The sequence below is a fragment of the Lissotriton vulgaris genome, chromosome 2_1 (assembly GCF_964263255.1).
Source record: "Lissotriton vulgaris chromosome 2_1, aLisVul1.2, whole genome shotgun sequence".
NCBI classification, from domain to species: Eukaryota; Metazoa; Chordata; class Amphibia; order Caudata; family Salamandridae; genus Lissotriton; species Lissotriton vulgaris.
The window spans coordinates 1,726,769,071-1,726,787,810 of record NC_141687.1 but is presented as its reverse complement, the minus strand read 5'-3'; the positions used below and the strand labels follow the sequence as shown (position 1 = coordinate 1,726,787,810).

General features: G+C 44.9%; 1 protein-coding gene across 1 annotated transcript in view; it reads right to left on the bottom strand.

Moving 5' to 3' along the window:
- Positions 1 to 9,537, bottom strand: part of LOC147733199 (mucin-2-like) — a 32,181-nt gene extending 22,644 nt beyond the window's left edge. Inside the window, exons 1-2 of the mRNA XM_086956008.1 lie at positions 9,465 to 9,537; positions 3,852 to 3,941 (exon numbers count right to left, since the gene is read on the bottom strand). Of these exons, the coding sequence (XP_086812134.1) occupies positions 3,852 to 3,941; positions 9,465 to 9,522 (148 nt within the window). The 5' untranslated portion in view covers positions 9,523 to 9,537. The remainder of the gene's footprint in view (positions 1 to 3,851; positions 3,942 to 9,464) is intronic.
- Positions 9,538 to 18,740: the final 9,203 nt, after the last annotated feature.

The window sequence follows — 18,740 nt, the reverse complement described above, 5'->3', positions numbered from 1 at the left end:
CCGATATTGCCAACCTCTGTAACAAAAATGGCCCCCAGGAACCAAAAACCAGCCTCCACCCTAGTGACCTACCGGGGAAATGCCTGGCGCCCGATATGGCCCTCCTAGCGACTAATCCCTGACTGTAATTCCCAACACAATCACGAGTCGATATGGATTTCCGGGGTTTGGTAATCACGAGGGACCAGATTCAATTCCACATGCTTAACCTGCGTCAGGGTTACCCGGTTTGCGATAGAGGCAGCTCTAGATACTCCGGGTCTTACTCATGAGGTGTCCCTTCCTGCACAAAATCAATCAGCCCCACAATGCAGGCTCCCTTGCAGCATGCAAGGGTGCCTACATTGGCGCACAGCAGCCATTTGTGCGCCTGCGCTGGGGAAAAGCACAGGAATGCGCCTATCACGTAGATGCAGCGCATTCCTGACCTTTAGTTTTGACTAAGGCAGCTCTTCAAGATTTCTTGCTGTGCTGCCCTACATCAAAACGTCTTAAATGAGCCCCCCCCAAACCCCGATTGACCACCTCACTAACAGGAGGTTAGTTCACTCTACTTCCCAGAGTTACAGGTTCACTCAGACCGGGGCAAAGATAACAGCGTAAAATACAGTGTAAAGCATGGAGACCTCATAAAGGGCCCTTAACGTCAATGGAAACCATTAAGAAAGCAGCAATTATTTGAAAATCTGTTTTGGCTCCAGCCTACGGTAACCAGGCATCCCGGATTTGCCCGGACTCTCCCGGTTTTCCACCAGCTGTCCCGGCAGATTTCAGGAAATTTAGCTCGACTGAAAACGGTGAGAGGTACTTTTTGATGTTTTACAAATTAGGGATAGTTATCAGTTATTTCAAGAAAACAATTTAATTAACAGGCAAGCTACTGGGTTTGGAAAATTGCTTTTTGTGCATTTTCTAACTGCTTGTTCTGTAATTTTCTGCTGAGGAGCACTGTCATTCTGTCAGCTCACTTGAAGTAAAATTGTAGTCCTTATTCTTATTTAATTAAATGTCCTGGTTTTTAGCTTTAAAATTCTGGTCACCCTACTCCAGCTCTCGCGACCACCTTCTTGCAACCTCCGCCTTGAAGACATTTCGTAATATTGAGTTTGCACAAGGTACAGACTCCAGTTTTTCTTTCGGGAAATAATCCTGCCCACTATTCAGTGTATCTGAAAGGTCTGAAGGGCTGGAGTAGAGTCAGTCACACATCACATGTGCCTGACATGCGATCTCTTCCTTTTTCAGAATCAGCGGTTTATTTGAAACCCACATAATTTCCCTGCAACACCGCCTTCTTCAGCAGATGATTTATGGATTGGCCGTAGTACCACCTGCTGGAGGCACAGTATAAGTACATCGTCCCCAATTCCTCCTCCTCTCCTCCTCACTTTCTCCTCCCCCGGTCCAATCATGGATGGATCAGATGAATCTACTTAACAATAAACCCATCAGTCGACAGCGCAAAATCCCTGCGTGTCATACTCGACAAAAAACTCAATCTTATCTCCCACATCAACTCCATTGCAAAGTCTGCTCGATACCAACTGCGCCTTCTTTGGGGAATTTGTCGCTTCTTCCCGGAGCAAGACATTTAAACCCTGTTCCAATTGCTGGTCCTCTCAAGACTGGACTACTGCAATTCTCTTGTCACTGGCCTCCCCTAATCCCACCAGTCCCCCCTTAAATCTGTTCTCCATTCAGCAGCTCGCTTCATTTATGGGGCCAAAAGAAGCGACCACATCACACCCATGTTATCCACCCTCCGCTGGCTTCCCATTGAGGCAAGATCTATCTACAAGACTGCCTGTATCACCCACAAAGCCTTGCACTCCTCCTCTCCTCGCTACCTGGCGAATAAACTGAAACTCTCTGGAGGCTCTAGACCATCACGTAATGCGGAAAGTGTACAGCTTAAGCCTCCCACTATCAAGAAGGAAAGATCGATGGCCCAATCCTTCTTGGGCAACGCTGTAAGAATCTGGAACTCACTTCTGCCTCAGCTCCGGCCCACCACCTCCTCTCAGGCCTTCAAAACTGACCTCAAAGTTCTCCTCCTTCAAAGACACTTCCAAATTTAATTCACACCCTCTCTATTATCTGAAGGAAGACCTTCCATTATAGAGGATCCTTTTCTCCATGCCTATGGAAGTGCCTTCCCAGTTTGTTCTGCCAGTTATTGCAGTATTATCCTTCTACCTGTGTTTGGTACTCTTTTGTAACATGCACAAGTCACTTTTCTCTTGTAATACACTGTTTGCTACCTCTTACATTTTGTTTGCTTTAGATTCTTGCACAAGTGCCACCATTGCCTACGTAATGTTTGTTCTTGTGTTTGAGTGCCTACCATTTATTGCAGTACTATATCTCTACTTGTATTTTGTACACGTTTGTAACCTGCACAAATGTCACTTTTTTCTCCTGTATTACACAGTTTGCTACCTCTTGTATTTTGTTTACTCACAATTGTCACTTTTACCTCATGTAACCTAACGTTTGCTTTTGTAATTTGTTATTTGTTCACTTGTACTTTTCTCCTCATGTATCAGTTCTGTTCCTATTGTGAAGCGTTCTGACACCTTCGGGTAAAGTCTGCGCTATATAAAAATGTATAAAATAAATAAATAAATAAAAAATTGTGTATTGTATAAAATGTGCTGAATTGTGTTCTGGTCTGGTTTGATGTTAGCCATCTGTCGCACATGTTCCCTTCTTTTTAGGGGTATGTGACATACACGCAATTTGCTTTTGTGAGATTGTGTGAGATGTAAAAAGTATGTTAAATTATACAAAAAGCTAAATCGATATTCGGCACAATGAGGCTAATTTACAAGCCCATTGCACTGCTGGTGCGTCACTTTTAATATAGGAAAAAAGCGACCTACCGGCGGTGCAAGGGGGTTGTAAATAAGCTCCTATATGTTGGAGCACAATGTGTCCTCACTTCCTTTATAAATGTGAGGATGCATTTGAAGCTAAAAAATAGTGCAGGCAACAAAACAAGACATCTCATTTACAAGGCCCGTGCGCCACCAGAGTGTCATTTTTCATGACTCCCTGGTGGCACTTTGTCCTGGTCCATATTTACAAGGCAGCACTAGGGCACTTTGCATGGCTTAACGCGGCCTTGTAAATATTGTTTACTTTGACGCAGTTTTCTGAGTTAAAGGGGCATGTAATTGGTGTTGCTTTGGACGTTACCAGCAACACCCATGGCTTTTTGAAACTGCCCCAGATTTACAAGGAATCGTAAATCTGAGGCAGCCAAAAAACGTAAGGAACAAAACGCCAATAATGGTTGTACAGGAGGGTGTTCCTGCCTGCACAACAACAATAATCCCTGCAACGCAGGCAACCTTGCATCATGGTGCAGGGGTGTCTGCATTGGCGTACTGGATGCTTTTTATGCACAGGGGTGAGTAGAGGAAGGTTCAGTATTCTTAAAAATATGGCACATTAATGCACTTAGACAATGACGCAGCTTGACGCAGCAAAATAACTTGCAGCACCAGGCTGTGCTATTGTCTTGTAAACATGCCCCAAGGTGTCATAGACAGCAGCTTTTCGAGGTGAAGTCATTAGCGTTTTTCCCATGTTTCATGCTAAATTGTTGACATGAACAGCATGTAATTATGTTATATGGTGTTATAGAGTCACTTTGGGTATTTCGCGTATTAAGTGTAATGGCACATAACTGAAACTATGTGAAACTACGCCTGTTTAAAGCACATTTCGTATAGATCTACTTTTTACACTTGCATTGCGACCACTGTTTATTAAATCCAAATAATTTGAGAATTATCAACCTTTTTTTTCTTCAAATTGTAGGTGAGCAGTGTATTGGGAAAACTTACTATCAGTAAACGTTGAATCGGATCGGGATTGGCCCACCGTCATGTTGTTATATCCAGCCAAGATCTTCGGCAGGCAATACTTCGCTTGAGCTACGAATAAAAAAAGGGTCTGAATTAAAATCTCGCGCTATGAGTGAAAGAAGCCATGAACTCACACATTGGGGCATATTATCAAGGAACTAAGTTAAAATTATCGCCGCTTTAGTGGCAGAAAACTGCAGCGAAAGCAGTGATAATGGGCTTGATAATATGCCCTGCGAATTCCCATAGAAGCCCATGTTCACAGCAGAACATGGGCTTCTATTGGAATTCTCAAGGGCGTATTATCAAGCCCATTATCGCCGTTTTAGCGGCGGTTTTCTGTCGCTAAAGTGGCGATAATTGTAATGCTGTACCTTGAAAATATGCCTGTTCCCCTTGTCAGTATTAACACAAGTGTCTTTCCTGCTACCCTCAGTGAGGCACAATCACACCTTGTACATTCTCACACCCACTTTCCCGTGATTGACTCAGTATTGGGGGGTCCGGCACTGAGCTGTAAAATATCTTCACTCACACCTTTGGTCCAGACACTAGCGAAGTCTTTACCTACAAGAGGTTTCTGCAGACGAGATGGATGGACAGATTGCAGATGAAGTAAAGTAAAATAAGCTAACAAATTATTAAAATCAAATAAATAATTCTGAGAATAAAGCCCCACCTGCTGACATCTGTGTGACCTTCGTGCCCTGTTTTCGAATGAAAGCAGTAACTGCTCAGACTTTCATGCGTTATCGATAAGCACCGTTTGATAGGGTATAGTAAATATGTGATACATTGTAAAGACAAAGCTGCAGCGTTAAGTATTATTAAGAACCAAGGGGCATATTATCAAGAACAGAGTTAAAATGATCTGGTGTCAACCTTGGTTTCTATTGGAATTCTCCAGAGCATATTATCAAGCCCATTATCGCCGTTTTAGCGCCAGTTTTCTGTTGCTAAACCGCCGATAATTGTAACGCCGTTCTTGATAATATGCCCCATGTTATTATTTTTGTAGTGAGGCAATGAAGTGTTGAACACTTTTAGGCACGCCCCGAATTTGCGGACTCTGCCATGATTATCAGAAAGGCACAACTTAATATAGTTATAAGGGGCGCATTATTATAATTTAAGACTGAACCGAGCCAAGAGTAGGGATCATTTATTTAGCACGGATAGTTAAAGCCTGGACTGAAAGAAAAAGCAGAGAGTTCCTGCATGAAGCGGGCATCTGCATTTCAAAGCACTTCCGGTGAGAGTCCATGGAAAGTTACAGCCTGGAGGAGTCCGCGTAATGCAAAAGGAAACTGCAGGATTTTATATTGACAATGAAAGGCGGCAGCCTCGACCATTCAGGGGGTAGGACTTCAGGCGCAGGGAGTTCTTAGAAGCCATCGGCACTGAGGGAGTGAGTGACGTCAGCCTAGAGGAGTAGGACTAAAAATCACGGGGCGCGTCGGAGATTTGTGCCGTGAGAAAAATCATGCAGCCTTTGGGAAAAGCAGTCATAACCAAGGCCGAAACTAAATGCGTGGACTAGACTGTAACCAGGCCGCGTTCACTCCATACCAACTAGTGCAGCAGGTGCAGCGGCACCGAGCTCAAAGCTCTGAGAGGCCCATTGAACCATGATAATTGCTATTTTAACTACCCTGTCAAAGGGGTCATATTTCTTGCTTGCACCAGGGCCCACAGCATCTATATTGAATATGTAACATTATAACGCAATCAAAATGATCGCGGTACGTTACATTGCAGTTTTTACAACGCAAGTTGTTACAACGACTTGTTCTAGAGGGCGCTGGACTTAGGAATAGTATGATTTACTATTCCAACACCAGTCTACGTACAGTAGGGAAGGTGTTGGAATAGTAAATCATACTATTCCTTAGGGTAGAGCGCCATCCAGCGCAAGTCGTTGTAACGACTTGCATTGTGATGCCCGCGATGTAAAGGCATTGCGATGCCATGACTGCGTGGTAATGGATTTTTCCCATCTATGCTTCTTGCACCCTCCCATGGAAACACCACCAGTCATCCTCCTGGAAAGCAGGAGCAGGGTCAGCGCTTAATTTGTGCCAGTGGTTTCCAGTGCTGAGTACAGGATTTTAATTGTCAGCACCGGCTAGTGACAGTTCACCACATGGTGGCACTGTCTTTTTCATTTTGAAATGAGCACAGCAAATGTGTTTATTAAGTCTATATACATTGAAAAATGAACAATACCAGCCTCTCATGCCATTATAATAGCTTTGTGTGGGCTGCAATAGTCTGAATTGTCACACTTGTAGGGCCGCCATGGTTAGGTGTTATGCTGGTACTGTCATTGGCAGCGCTGCCAGGGTATGGGTGGTGTAGGCTGCCGTGCCTTCTGAGAAGGGCCCTGGAACGTACTTTTTTACGAATTAAGCACTGAGCAGGGTGAAGTTATGGGGATTCTTTTAACGAGTAGAAGATTGGTAGGGTATTCAGTATAAAATGTCAAGAAACCTGAAATGTAACACTGAAATCATTTATAAGCTTCTACTGCTAAAGTGTGGAGAAATCGAACACTAAAAGCAGAGACTGCCAGGGATGGGACTGGTAACCAGGAACATTCACAAAAGCCCTTCTGAGGGTTTGTGTGCAGGGCAAGCAGTGGCCACTAAGATGCCCATGTGATGGAAGCTTGTCACCAGGGCATACACAGTCTTTGGCCATTGGACTTTCCACTAGACACAACACATTTTTGGGAGAAACTAATATCAGGAGAAACCTAAAAGAACAGCTAGGTTTTTAGGTGGGTTTGAGGCTGAAAATAAGGGTAGGTGTTTTATATTTCTGAGATGCTCTAGTCACCTCCATTTCTGGCTGCAGGCCATAGATGGCACAGTCTCATGAGGCCCAAATACAGAAACGTTGTATTGGTGCAAAAAAAATCAAAAACAAGCTACACCAATGTGCACCTTTTTTTGTTGCTTGGGAATAGCGTTAGTAAAAAAAAAGTGAATGATGCAAATTATATTGGCTCAAGGCCAACGTTTTGCACCCAGGGAAGATACGGAGCAAATTAAATTGAAATTTTGTTTGCGGCATTAATGTAAAAATTAACAGAGACAAGGATCCAATTTCGCATTTTTGCACCATAAATGTCATTTCAATGCCAACAATTGTTCCATGGTTCCATTTAGGTACTTCATGAGCTCACAGGAGGATTTCTGATAGGTGTAAATTATATTAATATTGAAGATTTCCATGTTATGAGCGCATAAAAATACGCAGATCAAAACCCCTCTGTGAGCTTGTTGGCATTCACAAGCTCTTCTCCATTCACTCACTACTCTGGGAAGGCTCGGTGTTTTATACCAACAAAGGGAAGGAGTAAGTCCCATTTCAAGGTGTAAAGGAGAGCAGATCACATCTAAACCTGGAGGGGCTGTGGGGGAGGGGAGAGGGCTTTAACGAAGGGGGAAAATAGTCCCAATAGAGGAAAAAGAAGAAAAGAACAAAATGTGTAATAGGTCATCATGCTTCAAGCCTACCCCAGGGTTGCCATGTACACTATGTATAATTGGAGCCTGGGGAACAAGCAGCATGTGTAGAAAGGAAACTTGTGCATTCCCAGGAGTAGTAAATCGGTGCCCAATTGTTGGAGTCCTACTATCAGTACTACTTTGTAAAATATTTTCTTCACTTTTCAAATGTGAAAGATAGGTTTAAGTTTGTAGAAGTGTCTTCCTTTTTAATATATAAATGTGAACCATAATGCAAAATCAGTTGTTCTGTTTCTTTCAATAAAGATACTAAAGGACAAGTACTTGTTTCTGAAAAGCTTAATTTGATGTGTACGATAATTTTAAAGAAACAAGGCATATGTTTTAAAACGCTTATCAAATACTTTTTCTCCGAATTTCCTCAACCTGTACAGAACCTATACAAAACTATTTCTGTAATATAGGCTGAAGCAAAATTAGTTTGCTCAATTTCCAACTGCAAAATGCAGTCGTTATAGTTTCACCCCAGTGCAAGCGTTTTGTAATATGTCCAATGTTCTCTTATTTTTTGTGGTGGAACCTTCAGGAGAGTGGAAGAAGCATAGAGGGCAGGACGTGGGTGAATATTTTACAAACGAACGGTTGGTATCTCCAGAAGTAAGCCTTATGTATCTAGACGCAAGCCTTGGCAAGGTGGCTACATAGGAGTTGAGATAGGCAGGGCAATCTCATGAGAATACACGGTAGAAGCTACGGGGGTCCCTCATAACAGAGGAGCTGTGAAGACTCTGCAAGATCTCTTCACAGTGGTACATTTTTTATTACAATGACTATTATATGCAAAGTAGTTAATAAGTGTATTTATCATGTATTTGCAAGGTCCAGTGTTTGGGAAATGAGAGAATTCAGACACAAAGAGGGCGAATAATTTGATCCAATGAACATGCTCCAAGCAAAAGTGTGGCCTACTGGTTCCAGAGACAGTGCTTAATTTGAGCCGAGGTTACAGGGGGGGGGGGGCACTGGTACTGATTTTTGGGGATCAGCACTTCTTTTTCCTAATCAGTCTTTGACCCAGAGTAGGTCAGAGAAAAACATATGAGGGGGAAAGAAGGAGGAAGTGAAAGACGGAAAAATAGTAACAAAAATGCAAAAAGAAGTGACGAAAAATAAACTTCAGGCATGAGATAAGGAGACATGGAGCGTTTGGTGGCGGATTAAAGATACATGAGATGAAACTGAAACTACACAGCCTTGCTATTTGTCACCCATGACATTCGATAGCATCAGCCACAGGCTTTTTAGCAAAGCTTTGGGCCCTGGCACTTAATCTTTTACAAACTAAACCCTGTTTGAAGTGAATATATTGCCAGCTTGAGCACATTTCACCCTGGTGACAAATGATGGTAAGCCACGTTAATATTATGAAACTTCTGAACACCACAGGATCCTTTGTGACCAGCCAGATTTGCAACCCATAGAACTCCTGAGGATCTCTGCACTGCAGTTCGGTTGTCGTTGCCAGAAGCTAAATCTGCAAAGCTTGGAGCCTGGTAGAGGAAGAACCCATCAAGCCGGCCGTAACCCTATTGTGTAACTGAGCCTCTAGGGCTTTTCACTGGATGGGAACCTGAGTTCATGAGCCAAATGGAAATTTTCCTTAATGAGTAATGACACTAGAATATTGACCTCAAAGTATATGAAGGCAGCACTTACATCTGAGGACACAATAGAGTCACAAAGATCGCACAGACCTACATTGGGGCCTTCGGGGGCCCAACATAGGACCATTTGTGAAGATAACTCGATGAGTTTGAAGCCAGGTGCTAATTACTATTGCTAGGAGAAAACAAAGTAGCCTAAGCCCAGTTAGCAATTATAGTTTGACTGGATTTGCTAATTTTTTAAGGTAGAGGGTGTGAAATGCATGGTCCAAGAGCAAGGAGCTCCGGTCTAAGGGAAAACCTATCTCAAAACACAGTCTGTTGAAGGCGGTGTTGGACACAAGCCAGGTTTTCTATCATAGTTGTTTTCATTAAGCCAAACCCTGGCACTTCCATATGCTTGAGCTAAAGCAAACATGGCTTTAGTGATCAGAGATCATGGCGCGTTATTTTACCTGTGTGAAGGCAGAGAGCCGCCAGCAGTAGGAGCCATACTTGCAGCTGTGACCCCATCCTTCCGTCTGTCCTTCTGAGAGGGCCACATATTCTTGAGGGCTCATTCTCTGTTCTTATAGGCCAAAAACTTGGCTTTCCTCCCAGATTGCTTCGCTCAGGATCCTGGAGAGGTGGGGACTGTTTCACCTTGTGCGTAAAATATTATGAAATCAATTACTTAGACTGGCAGGACAAAAGACAGGTTTTCTTTTGAAGTGTTGAAGTCGCAATTATACTTTTTATTGGTCAGCCAGAAATGGGTTGAGCACTCTGGTGTTCCGAAGAGAAGTTAATTGCTTTTCAATATGCCTACCTGTGTGGTTCTTCACAGTATTATATGTCCACAGAAAGCTCCATTTGCAAGCCTCCTGTCACAACCCAGGAGTTGGAGTGATCTTTTCACCTACCCTCCATAGGCGCAATATTACCAGTGCTTAATTTGTAGAAAAATAATCTCCAGGGCCCTCGTCAGGAGGACACTGCAGCTTGGGACCTCTGTTGCATCTGCCAGCGCTCCCAATGACAGTGTCAAAACAACAACTAACCATCACACTCTTACAAGTGTGACAATTCATACTATTCCAGGCCCCCAAAGCTACAAGAATGGCTTCCGAGGCAGGTATTGGTCAATTTAAATGTATATTGAATTGATGAACAGCTGTTGTGCTCATACCTAAACCAGGCAGACAGAACCACCATGTGGCAGACTGTCAAAAGCTCTGGTGCTGGCAATTAAGTGCTGGTGTCGAGCACCGGAAAGCCCTGGCTCAAATTAACCACTGTATTGAAGACAATGGTTTATAGGGATTGTGCAGTTATCAGAGTTGCCTGGCTCCCACAGCTGTCCAGCAGTGGATGCTTTGCTTGTTGGTGTTGTCAGTGTCGGAAAACAAGCCAAGAACAGTAGGTGGATGGAAAGGGAACTCACCTTTGAAACCTTCTTGTGAAAGAGCCAAAGACTGAAAGACCCTGTGGTGTGAACTACTTTCGCCTGTAGTATGGCAGTGCCTCAGCAGTGAAACTAAAACCTACAATGAATTAACCAGGCGATCTTAGAAATTGCCCATTGCCCCAGAGAGAGATGTCTGATTTTTAATGCAAAAATAGACTAACAAGCCGAAAAACAAAGAACTTGACAGATTAGCTCTATGTTAATGTGTAAGGCCAAAGGGACACAGAAGAAAGCACAATGGGCCTAATTCACAAAGGTAACTTATACTTTTGAGTAAGGTTACACTTTTGAGTAAGTATACTACTTTTTATTATTCACAAACTCTGGCCTTGATTCACAAAGATAACTTACACTTTCAAGTAAATTCACACTTTTGAGTTACGTTTACTACTTTTCCGTATTCAAAAAATGCTTTTGTAATAACTTATACTTCTGAAGTAACTTACACTTTTTTAAGCAGTCCAGCACTACTAATGGCCAACCACTGGTTTTGGAACACCCTTCTGTAGAAAATAATGTAGGCAGGGACTTAAAATAAAACCTCATTGAAAATCATTTGAATTACATTATAATATTTAAAATAGCTAAAAATATCATGAATATAAATTAATGTTAAACAAATATAAAAACAGTACATATATTTACTATTTAATCATAAAAAAATATAATCGGAAATCGGCCATCAAATATCTTTAATTACATAGTAAATATGCACTATTTTTTATGTGTGTCTTACATTAATGGTAATTTAATAGTATTTTAACTACTTAGGTTATTAAATACTTTAGATCATTATTTTCTTTGGTTAGGGTGTTGCTGTACCAGTGGTTGGTAATGTGTAGTGCTGAACTTACTACAGAATTTCAAGTTATTGAAAAGTGGAAGTTGCTACAAAACTGCAGTTTGTGAATACTGAAAAGCAGTAAACTTACTCATAAGTACAAACGTGTGCAAGTTACTATTAAAAAACACAGCAGTAAATCCAGCATTTCTCATGGGCAACTACTGGTACTGCAACACCCTCCCAGAGAAAATAATGGCGGTAAGTTAAAATAAAACCAAGCTTGCACTGCTTTGTGTTACATGGCTATAGTATGGTGGGATGTACCACCAGTTGGAAAGGTTGTACTTTCTTCAAGAGGGAGGGCAGTGCTAGAGCCCAAAGTTTTTCTCACACGCCCGCAAGAAGGTCAGGGTGTTGAATACTAAAGTTGCGTAATCTTGATTCCACCTGATACCTCTTTAGTCCACCACCAGACAATCCGTCTGTTTATTTCACTCTTCCAGGTTGTTTTCATCCCTGCCTTCTGACTTTGTCACTGTTTTTGCATATTTCTCTTCCTCCTTTTTTCCTCCTTTTGCAGTTTTCTCTCTTTTGCTCTAGGTCAAAGTCTGATTAGGGAAAATAAGTCCTCAAAATTAGGTGCTGGTGAGCACCGCCAGCTCCAATTAAGTACTGTGTGAGGATAATGTAGTGATATCTCAGTGTGCAGTTAAGAGGGAGGGAAAATGAACTTCCTTCAGTCCTGTGAGAGATGCTTAGAGACAGTGGTCGGGTATATACTGAGGACTCCTCATTTGAAAAATACAATTCATTATACCACCCCAGAGATCCCTTGGTAAAGAGTTCAGAGGGTCCAAGAGACAGAACTTTCTTCTAAATCCTAAAAGGTGATCATGATATCATGGTAGGCTCCACCGGAGAAGTGTTCGCGTCAGACGTGTATTGATTTTTACCTTAACGATGCACTCTCGTTTACAGTCGGGCTGACCTGGCATAACAGCAAATGAGTGGCATTGATGGAGTTTTGTAATAATAAAAAGCTCCATCATGGTGTCTATTCTTTCAGATCCTGGAAACAGAAAACAATTCACCAGGACCTTTTGTTTCTCAATTTGTGAGTTTTTTGTTGTGTAATTGATAGTTGAGTTCTGCACTGTGTCAGGCATTTGCTATTTCCATAGCATCAGCACATTCTGCTAGCCAAGGCTATGGTGCAGATGTAAAGCATCAAATGGTTGAAAAATGTAAATACTGGGTCATGGAACACTAGGGCTTGAATGCCATCATCATGACAAAGCCATTTATGGCCTGGAGTAGGCCAAAACTCTCAAGCACCAGCATAACAAAGCCTTTTTATACTCCAGATTCTGATAGCTCTATTTCACATATTACTACCTATTTAAATTGCAGCCCTACACCTAATTTTAATGAAGTTGATTCCTCCCAATTGGAATCTGACATATCCCTTAAAGATATCACTCAATCAATAAGGGTTGGAACAGTGCAACTACTCATCTGTGAGGGTCTCAAGGTGCTGGGGAATGGGGGGGGGCAGCTCTTTTGAGTGCTGGGGTTATCCGAAGAGTCAGGTCTTGAGGTCCTTCCTGAACTGGGACAGTGTGGGAGCTTTCCGGAGGTGGCGGTTATTCCAGACTTTGGCTGTCGGCTAGCAGAAGGACTTTCCTCCCGTTCTGCTCTTGTAAATACGTGGGACAGTTGCCAAAGAGAGATTGGCTGATGGTAGGTGCCTTTTGGCTGCATGGAAGGAAAGGCGGTTGTTCAGATATGTGGGTTTGGTGTTGTGAAGGGACTTGAATTCGTGGGTGAGGAGTTTGAAAGTTGTTCCTCTTTCAACTTGGAGATCACAGAGATGGTGGGTGATGTGACTGCAATGGGCGATATCGAGCATCAGTCTGGTTGCGGCGTTCTGGGCAGACTGGAGTTTGCAAAGGAGTTTCTTGTTGATTCCGGCATGGAGAGCGTTGACATCGTCCAGTCTGCTGCTGATGAGAGCATGCATAACAGTTTTTCTGGTTTCAGATGGGATCCATCTGAACATCTTTCGAAGCATACAGAGGGTGTTGAAGGAGATTAAGGATACAGCGATTATCTGACAGTTCATCATGAGTGATGAGTCTAGTATGATGCTGAGGTTTCAAGCATGGTCCTTTAGGGTAGGGGATTTCTGAGAGTGGGAGGGCCACCAGGAGTCATCCCATGTGGAGGGGGTCGAGCCAAGTATGAGGACTTCTGTTTTCTCAGAGTTGAGTTTCAGGCAGCTGTTCTTCATCCAGGTGGAGACGGCTTTCATCCCTTCTTGGAAGTTGTGCTTGATGACGTTGGGTTCATTGGTAAGGGCGAGGATCAGCTCGGTGTCATCAGCATAGAAGAAAATAAATGTTGAGCCTATTGTTCCTGACGATGGTTGTGAAGGGGGTCATGTAGCCGTTGAAGAGGGTGGAGCTGAGGGAGGAGGCCTGGGGCACTTCACAGTCTGTCTCTGTTAGTTCCAAGAGTTAGGGAGGGAGCCTGACCAACTGAGTTTTGCCAGTGAGGAAGGAGCAAATCCAGTCAAGGTTCTTGCCATGAATTCTGGCGTCATAGAGTCTGGTGGCTGGGGGGGGGCGGAGGAAGACGATGTCAAAGGCAGCTGAGAGATCCAGGAGGATGAGGGATGCCATTTTGCCCTCGTCAAGGAGGGAGTGGACGTCGTTGGTGGTAGCGAGTAGGGTGGTCTCGGTGGTGTGGTTGCAGCGAAATCTGGGTTGGGAGATGTCCAGGACATTGTTAGCTAGAATGAAGTTCGCAAGCTGGACGTTGACAGCCTTTTCGATGAACTTGGCTAAGAAAGGAAGCTGGGATATGGTTCTGAAGTACTTGAGGACCGTCGGGTCTGGGGAGGGTTTCTTCAGGAGTGGGTTGACTTTGGCGAGTTTCGAGTTGTCGGGGATGGTGGCAGTCTCAAAGGAACAAAGCTTGAGTGCGATGGCAGAGGTGGCTCTGTGGAAGATGTGATATGGCAGAGGTCTGAGTGTACCCCGGAGTAGATGCTTTTCATGTTCTTCAAGGTGTCTGTTGTGAGTGGGGTCCATTAGAGAAGGGTCTGTTGGGTAGTGTTACATGGAGGGGAAGTTGGAGTGGTGAGAGGAAGTTTTGGTTGTTGAAGTTGTCAGAGATCATCTCAGTCTTAAGGTGGGAGAAGGTGCTGAGTTTGTTGCAGAGATCTTGGGAGGGTGGAATGTATGTTGTTTCGCTGCGGGGTTTGACAAATTCCTTGATGATGTAAATGATTTATTTGGTGTTGTGAGCGTTGTTGAGGATTCTGTCTTGGAGGGATTTCTTCCTTGTGGACTTGATGAGATGGTGGTTATTTGATGATATGGTGGTGAGCTATTACTGATGCTCTCAAAACATTAAAACCCAACAAGTTTCCAGGAACCGATCGATATACATCTGAATTTTACTCCCATTTTTCAACACTTTTATTCCCCTGGTTCCTTAAACTATATCACTATTTTGCTCATTCCTGAATTGCAACAGGCACTTTTCAAGTAGCGATTATTTGTTTAATCCCCAAAGAAAATAGAAACTCACAATTTTGTAAAAAATGATTGCCCCATCTCCCTGGTTAATATAGACTGTAACACATGGTCAGTGACGGCTACCGCCCCTCTCCCTGTATACCCACATCAACCCAGAACACAACGAAACGGAACAGGATTTGTCTTTGGAAGGCGGGGGGTCGTAAACCCCCCCGGCCGTATTTATTAAGATACAAAATAATAAAATTGTTAAATAAAATATACAATTTTTATGCAAAAATATTCAGAAACATTTAGATACATTCATATCGACAATTGTGATCGGCTAGCCTTAACAAGATTCTAATACAGCTTGTTCCTAACCGAATCTAACATCCTCATCTGAATATTTTTGCATACTAACATTTATGGCGATATGGCAAGGTCGCTAACCGGTGTCAGGTCTTACAAGCTGCGCCCTTACGCAGGTGCGCATGCGCAGCCGGGCCTGTTAATTACCCGGTCCACCCCTGCAGCCGAGCCCGTTAATTACTTGGTCCACCCTTGCAGCCGAGCCCGTTAATTACTCGGTCCACCCATGCAGCCGAGCCCATTAATTACTCGGTCCACCCATGCAGCCGAGCCTGTTAATTACTCGGTCCACCCTGTGAACTTCATTCAACCAGTGAAGGAGGGCCCTAACTTGCGATACCAGCTGCCCCTGAAGTTCTAGGAGGGGCCAGTGACCCCTCCTCCCCCTGGGCGGACACCTCCAAAGGATGATGCCGCCCCCTAAGACCTTAAGATAGCTGCTCACCGGTCATGACCTTACCGCCACAGGCCAGCATTGTTACCCGACGATCTGGCCTCCCCCCTTCCTACTCCTCAGAAAGGTCAGGTTCACCTCGCAAATCCCTCTAGCCATGCTAATATGTTGTTCGACCACAGAACGTTCCCAGCCTCAGTCAAGTGCACCCCGTCCCGTAGGTAGAAATGCTCCCCCCAAATACACCCATGAGGAATCGTCTGCAACCGGGGGGCTCGAAACAATTTGTCCAACTGTGTGTTGTTCCTCTTTAACAAGTGATTCAATGCCTTCACCGAGTCCCCCCCTCACCACTGCCAACGAGGAATAAGTTGTGACCAGACTACCGTGCAACCCACGCACGTTCTAGACACCCACCCCGCAGTGGATATGATTTCATCTATCAGGATGCGTCTCCCTAGTTTGGTCAAATCGTTCTCCCCCAGGTGATGTAACACCACTGACGGGGGGGCGGGTTGCTGAGATAATATTTCCACAAAGTAGTCCTTGAACTGCCTAATGCCAAAGCCTCCCCTCCCGAAGAAGGAGACGGAGAACCCCTTTTCCTCAGCCCTTCTCAATCTGTCACCTGAAAGAAATACATTTTTCGTGCGCCGAACATAAGAGTGGCCCACGATCCAAGTCACCATTGTCCGACGATCTTCTTGTTGCATGTGTTGCGATGCTGATGTTTCCTGCCGACATTCGGCAAGTTCCTCTCCCGCGTGACAGGTTCGAGAAACTGCAAAACCAAGAGATACCAAGCGTGAGTCATCTGGCTATGTCACAACATGTCAACACGTACATAACGTTTGTAACACTCAGAAGACCACCTCCCAATCCTTTTAACCTTTTCGGCTGGGAGTCCCCTTACAACTGCCTCAGTTGCTGCCCCGATTCTTAAAGAGTGGGAGCCAAATTCCGTGGGATCCAGGCCTGCTTTTGCGACCGCCAGATCCAGGACTTTCCTAAACTGATACCTGGTCAAAGGAGTACCATCCATGTGACACAATAGTGCCCCCCCCAGCGTACCTTCCCGCTGCCTTCTAAAAGCCTCTACATGCGAGACTGGGCAACAAGGGTTGGTCCAAGCCCGGTGAAGCACTATGGTATCCCCCCTTCCCTCCTGGTCGGTCTTCGATCTTTGAATCGTTACCCACATTGTATCATCCTGGATCACCACACAGCCCACTTGCAGGCCGCCTATTTTGTCAACTTTTGACGCAGCTACTAGCTCGCCTATTCTTAGGGCCCCATAAAACGCTAGTGTGAACGCCGCTTTGAAAAGCAGCACCTCCCATGATGAGCTACAGATACCCTGGAGTGCTAACAACAGGGCTGTGAGCCTTACAAGCCCAATCGGCTTTCTCGAATCCGTCTAGTGTGTCTGTATGCGACGCCAGCCCCTCAAAGCCTTGCGCACTACAAACGTGTTCGTAGGGTCCCTTACACCCCAGGCTTGTGCGAAGAAGGAAACTGCTGCCTTGTGCTTGTTCGCGGCGGCCACCGAGCGCCCTTCCTTATACATCAACTCTAAGTATGCAGCAAAACTGTCCTCCTGTGCCCAGCTAGCCTCCCAACTGTGCCCTAAGAAAGTACAGTAAGACAAAAACGCCCCTTTGTATGCTGTCTTGGTCCTGGGAGCTAAGCTAGATGCCAAGAGGTACGGTAGTCTGGGGCTCCAATCCGATAGAGAGCAACAGGGAAAGGTGCTGGCGATGGGTCTGCTGCTGGAAGCTGCTCCCTGAACACCTGCATTTTAAAGAGAGAAAGGGCATCAGCTGCATTGTTGAGAACACCTGGCACATGTTTGGCCCTGAACGTCACATTCCATTTTAAACATTGTAGCACAATCTCCTTTACCAAGCGCAGTATGAATGGACACCGAGCCGCTTTCTGGTTAATGCATTCTACCACGCTCATGTTGTTCGACCAGAACACCACGGACTGATTGCTGAGATGCTCGGGCCAGACCATTAGTGCTACCCATATCGGGAATAATTCCAGGAATCCGATGTTGGTGGTCAATCTCCACGACCCCCATTCCTCAGGCCACTTCTGGGCGACCCACTTGGTTCCCAGGAAGGCGCCGAAGCCCACGCTACCAGCAGCGTCTGTTCATAAACCCAACTCTGCTGATGTTGTGGGGGGCCCGGCCACACTACCCTGCCATTGAAATCCTCCAGGAATGCCTTCTCCTTAAGGAGGCACTGGCGCAAGGCCGCCCTGAACTTCAATACTTTGTCTTTGGGTAACCTGAAGCACCCTTCCAATGAATCAATCTCGATACCCAAGAACTCTATACAGGTGGTCGGGCCAACCGTCTTCCCAGACGCTACCGGAACCCCGAAAGCCCGCATAAGCACGCAAAATACCTATAATGCCCAGGCACACTCCAGAGTCCCCGCCGCTCCCAGGAAAAGGAAGTCGTCCAAATAATGCATGACCTGTTTGAGGCCCGTGGCCTGTTTCATGACCCACTCCAAAAAGGAGCTAAACGTCTCAAAGTACGCACAAGAAATCGAGCAACCCATAGGCGAAACCAAGTAAGTAATGGTCCAAAGGATGCACCTGCAACAGACGAAAGGCGAATTCAATATCCGATTTGGCCAAGAGAGTGCCCCGCCCCAACCCCCGCAATAGCTCCACTGCTTGGTCAAAGGAGGCATACTTCACACTACAAATTCCTTTGTCTATCGCATCATTCAAGGATGCCCCTCTCGGTGCCGATAAGTTGTAGATCAGTCTAAACTCGCCCTTCTCTTTCTTGGGGATTACGCCCAATGGTGAACACACAAAATCGGGCACTGGGACTTCCTGGAATGGCCCAGCTATCCTGCCTAAAGACAGTTCCTTTTGGATCTTAGCCATAACTACAGCAGGATTATGTTGTACTGATAGCTGATTCCCACAGTGCGCACTGCCTGTGTATCCCCAGCCGGGATCCGGCTTGGTCTGGGTATCTATTCAGCCATGGGATCATTGCCAGGACATTAACGGGGGAGGGGCTAACCGTGTATCCAGCGCTACTCTGGTTTCTTTCCCCCTCTCTGACTCTGGTTACCACTTCTAGATCTGCATGTTGTCTCTGGATGGGAGGTGTGACCACAGATTGCGCATGCATGTCTGAATCTACATGTGCCGGCCGGCCTTGTACAGGAACGCTTATTAAAG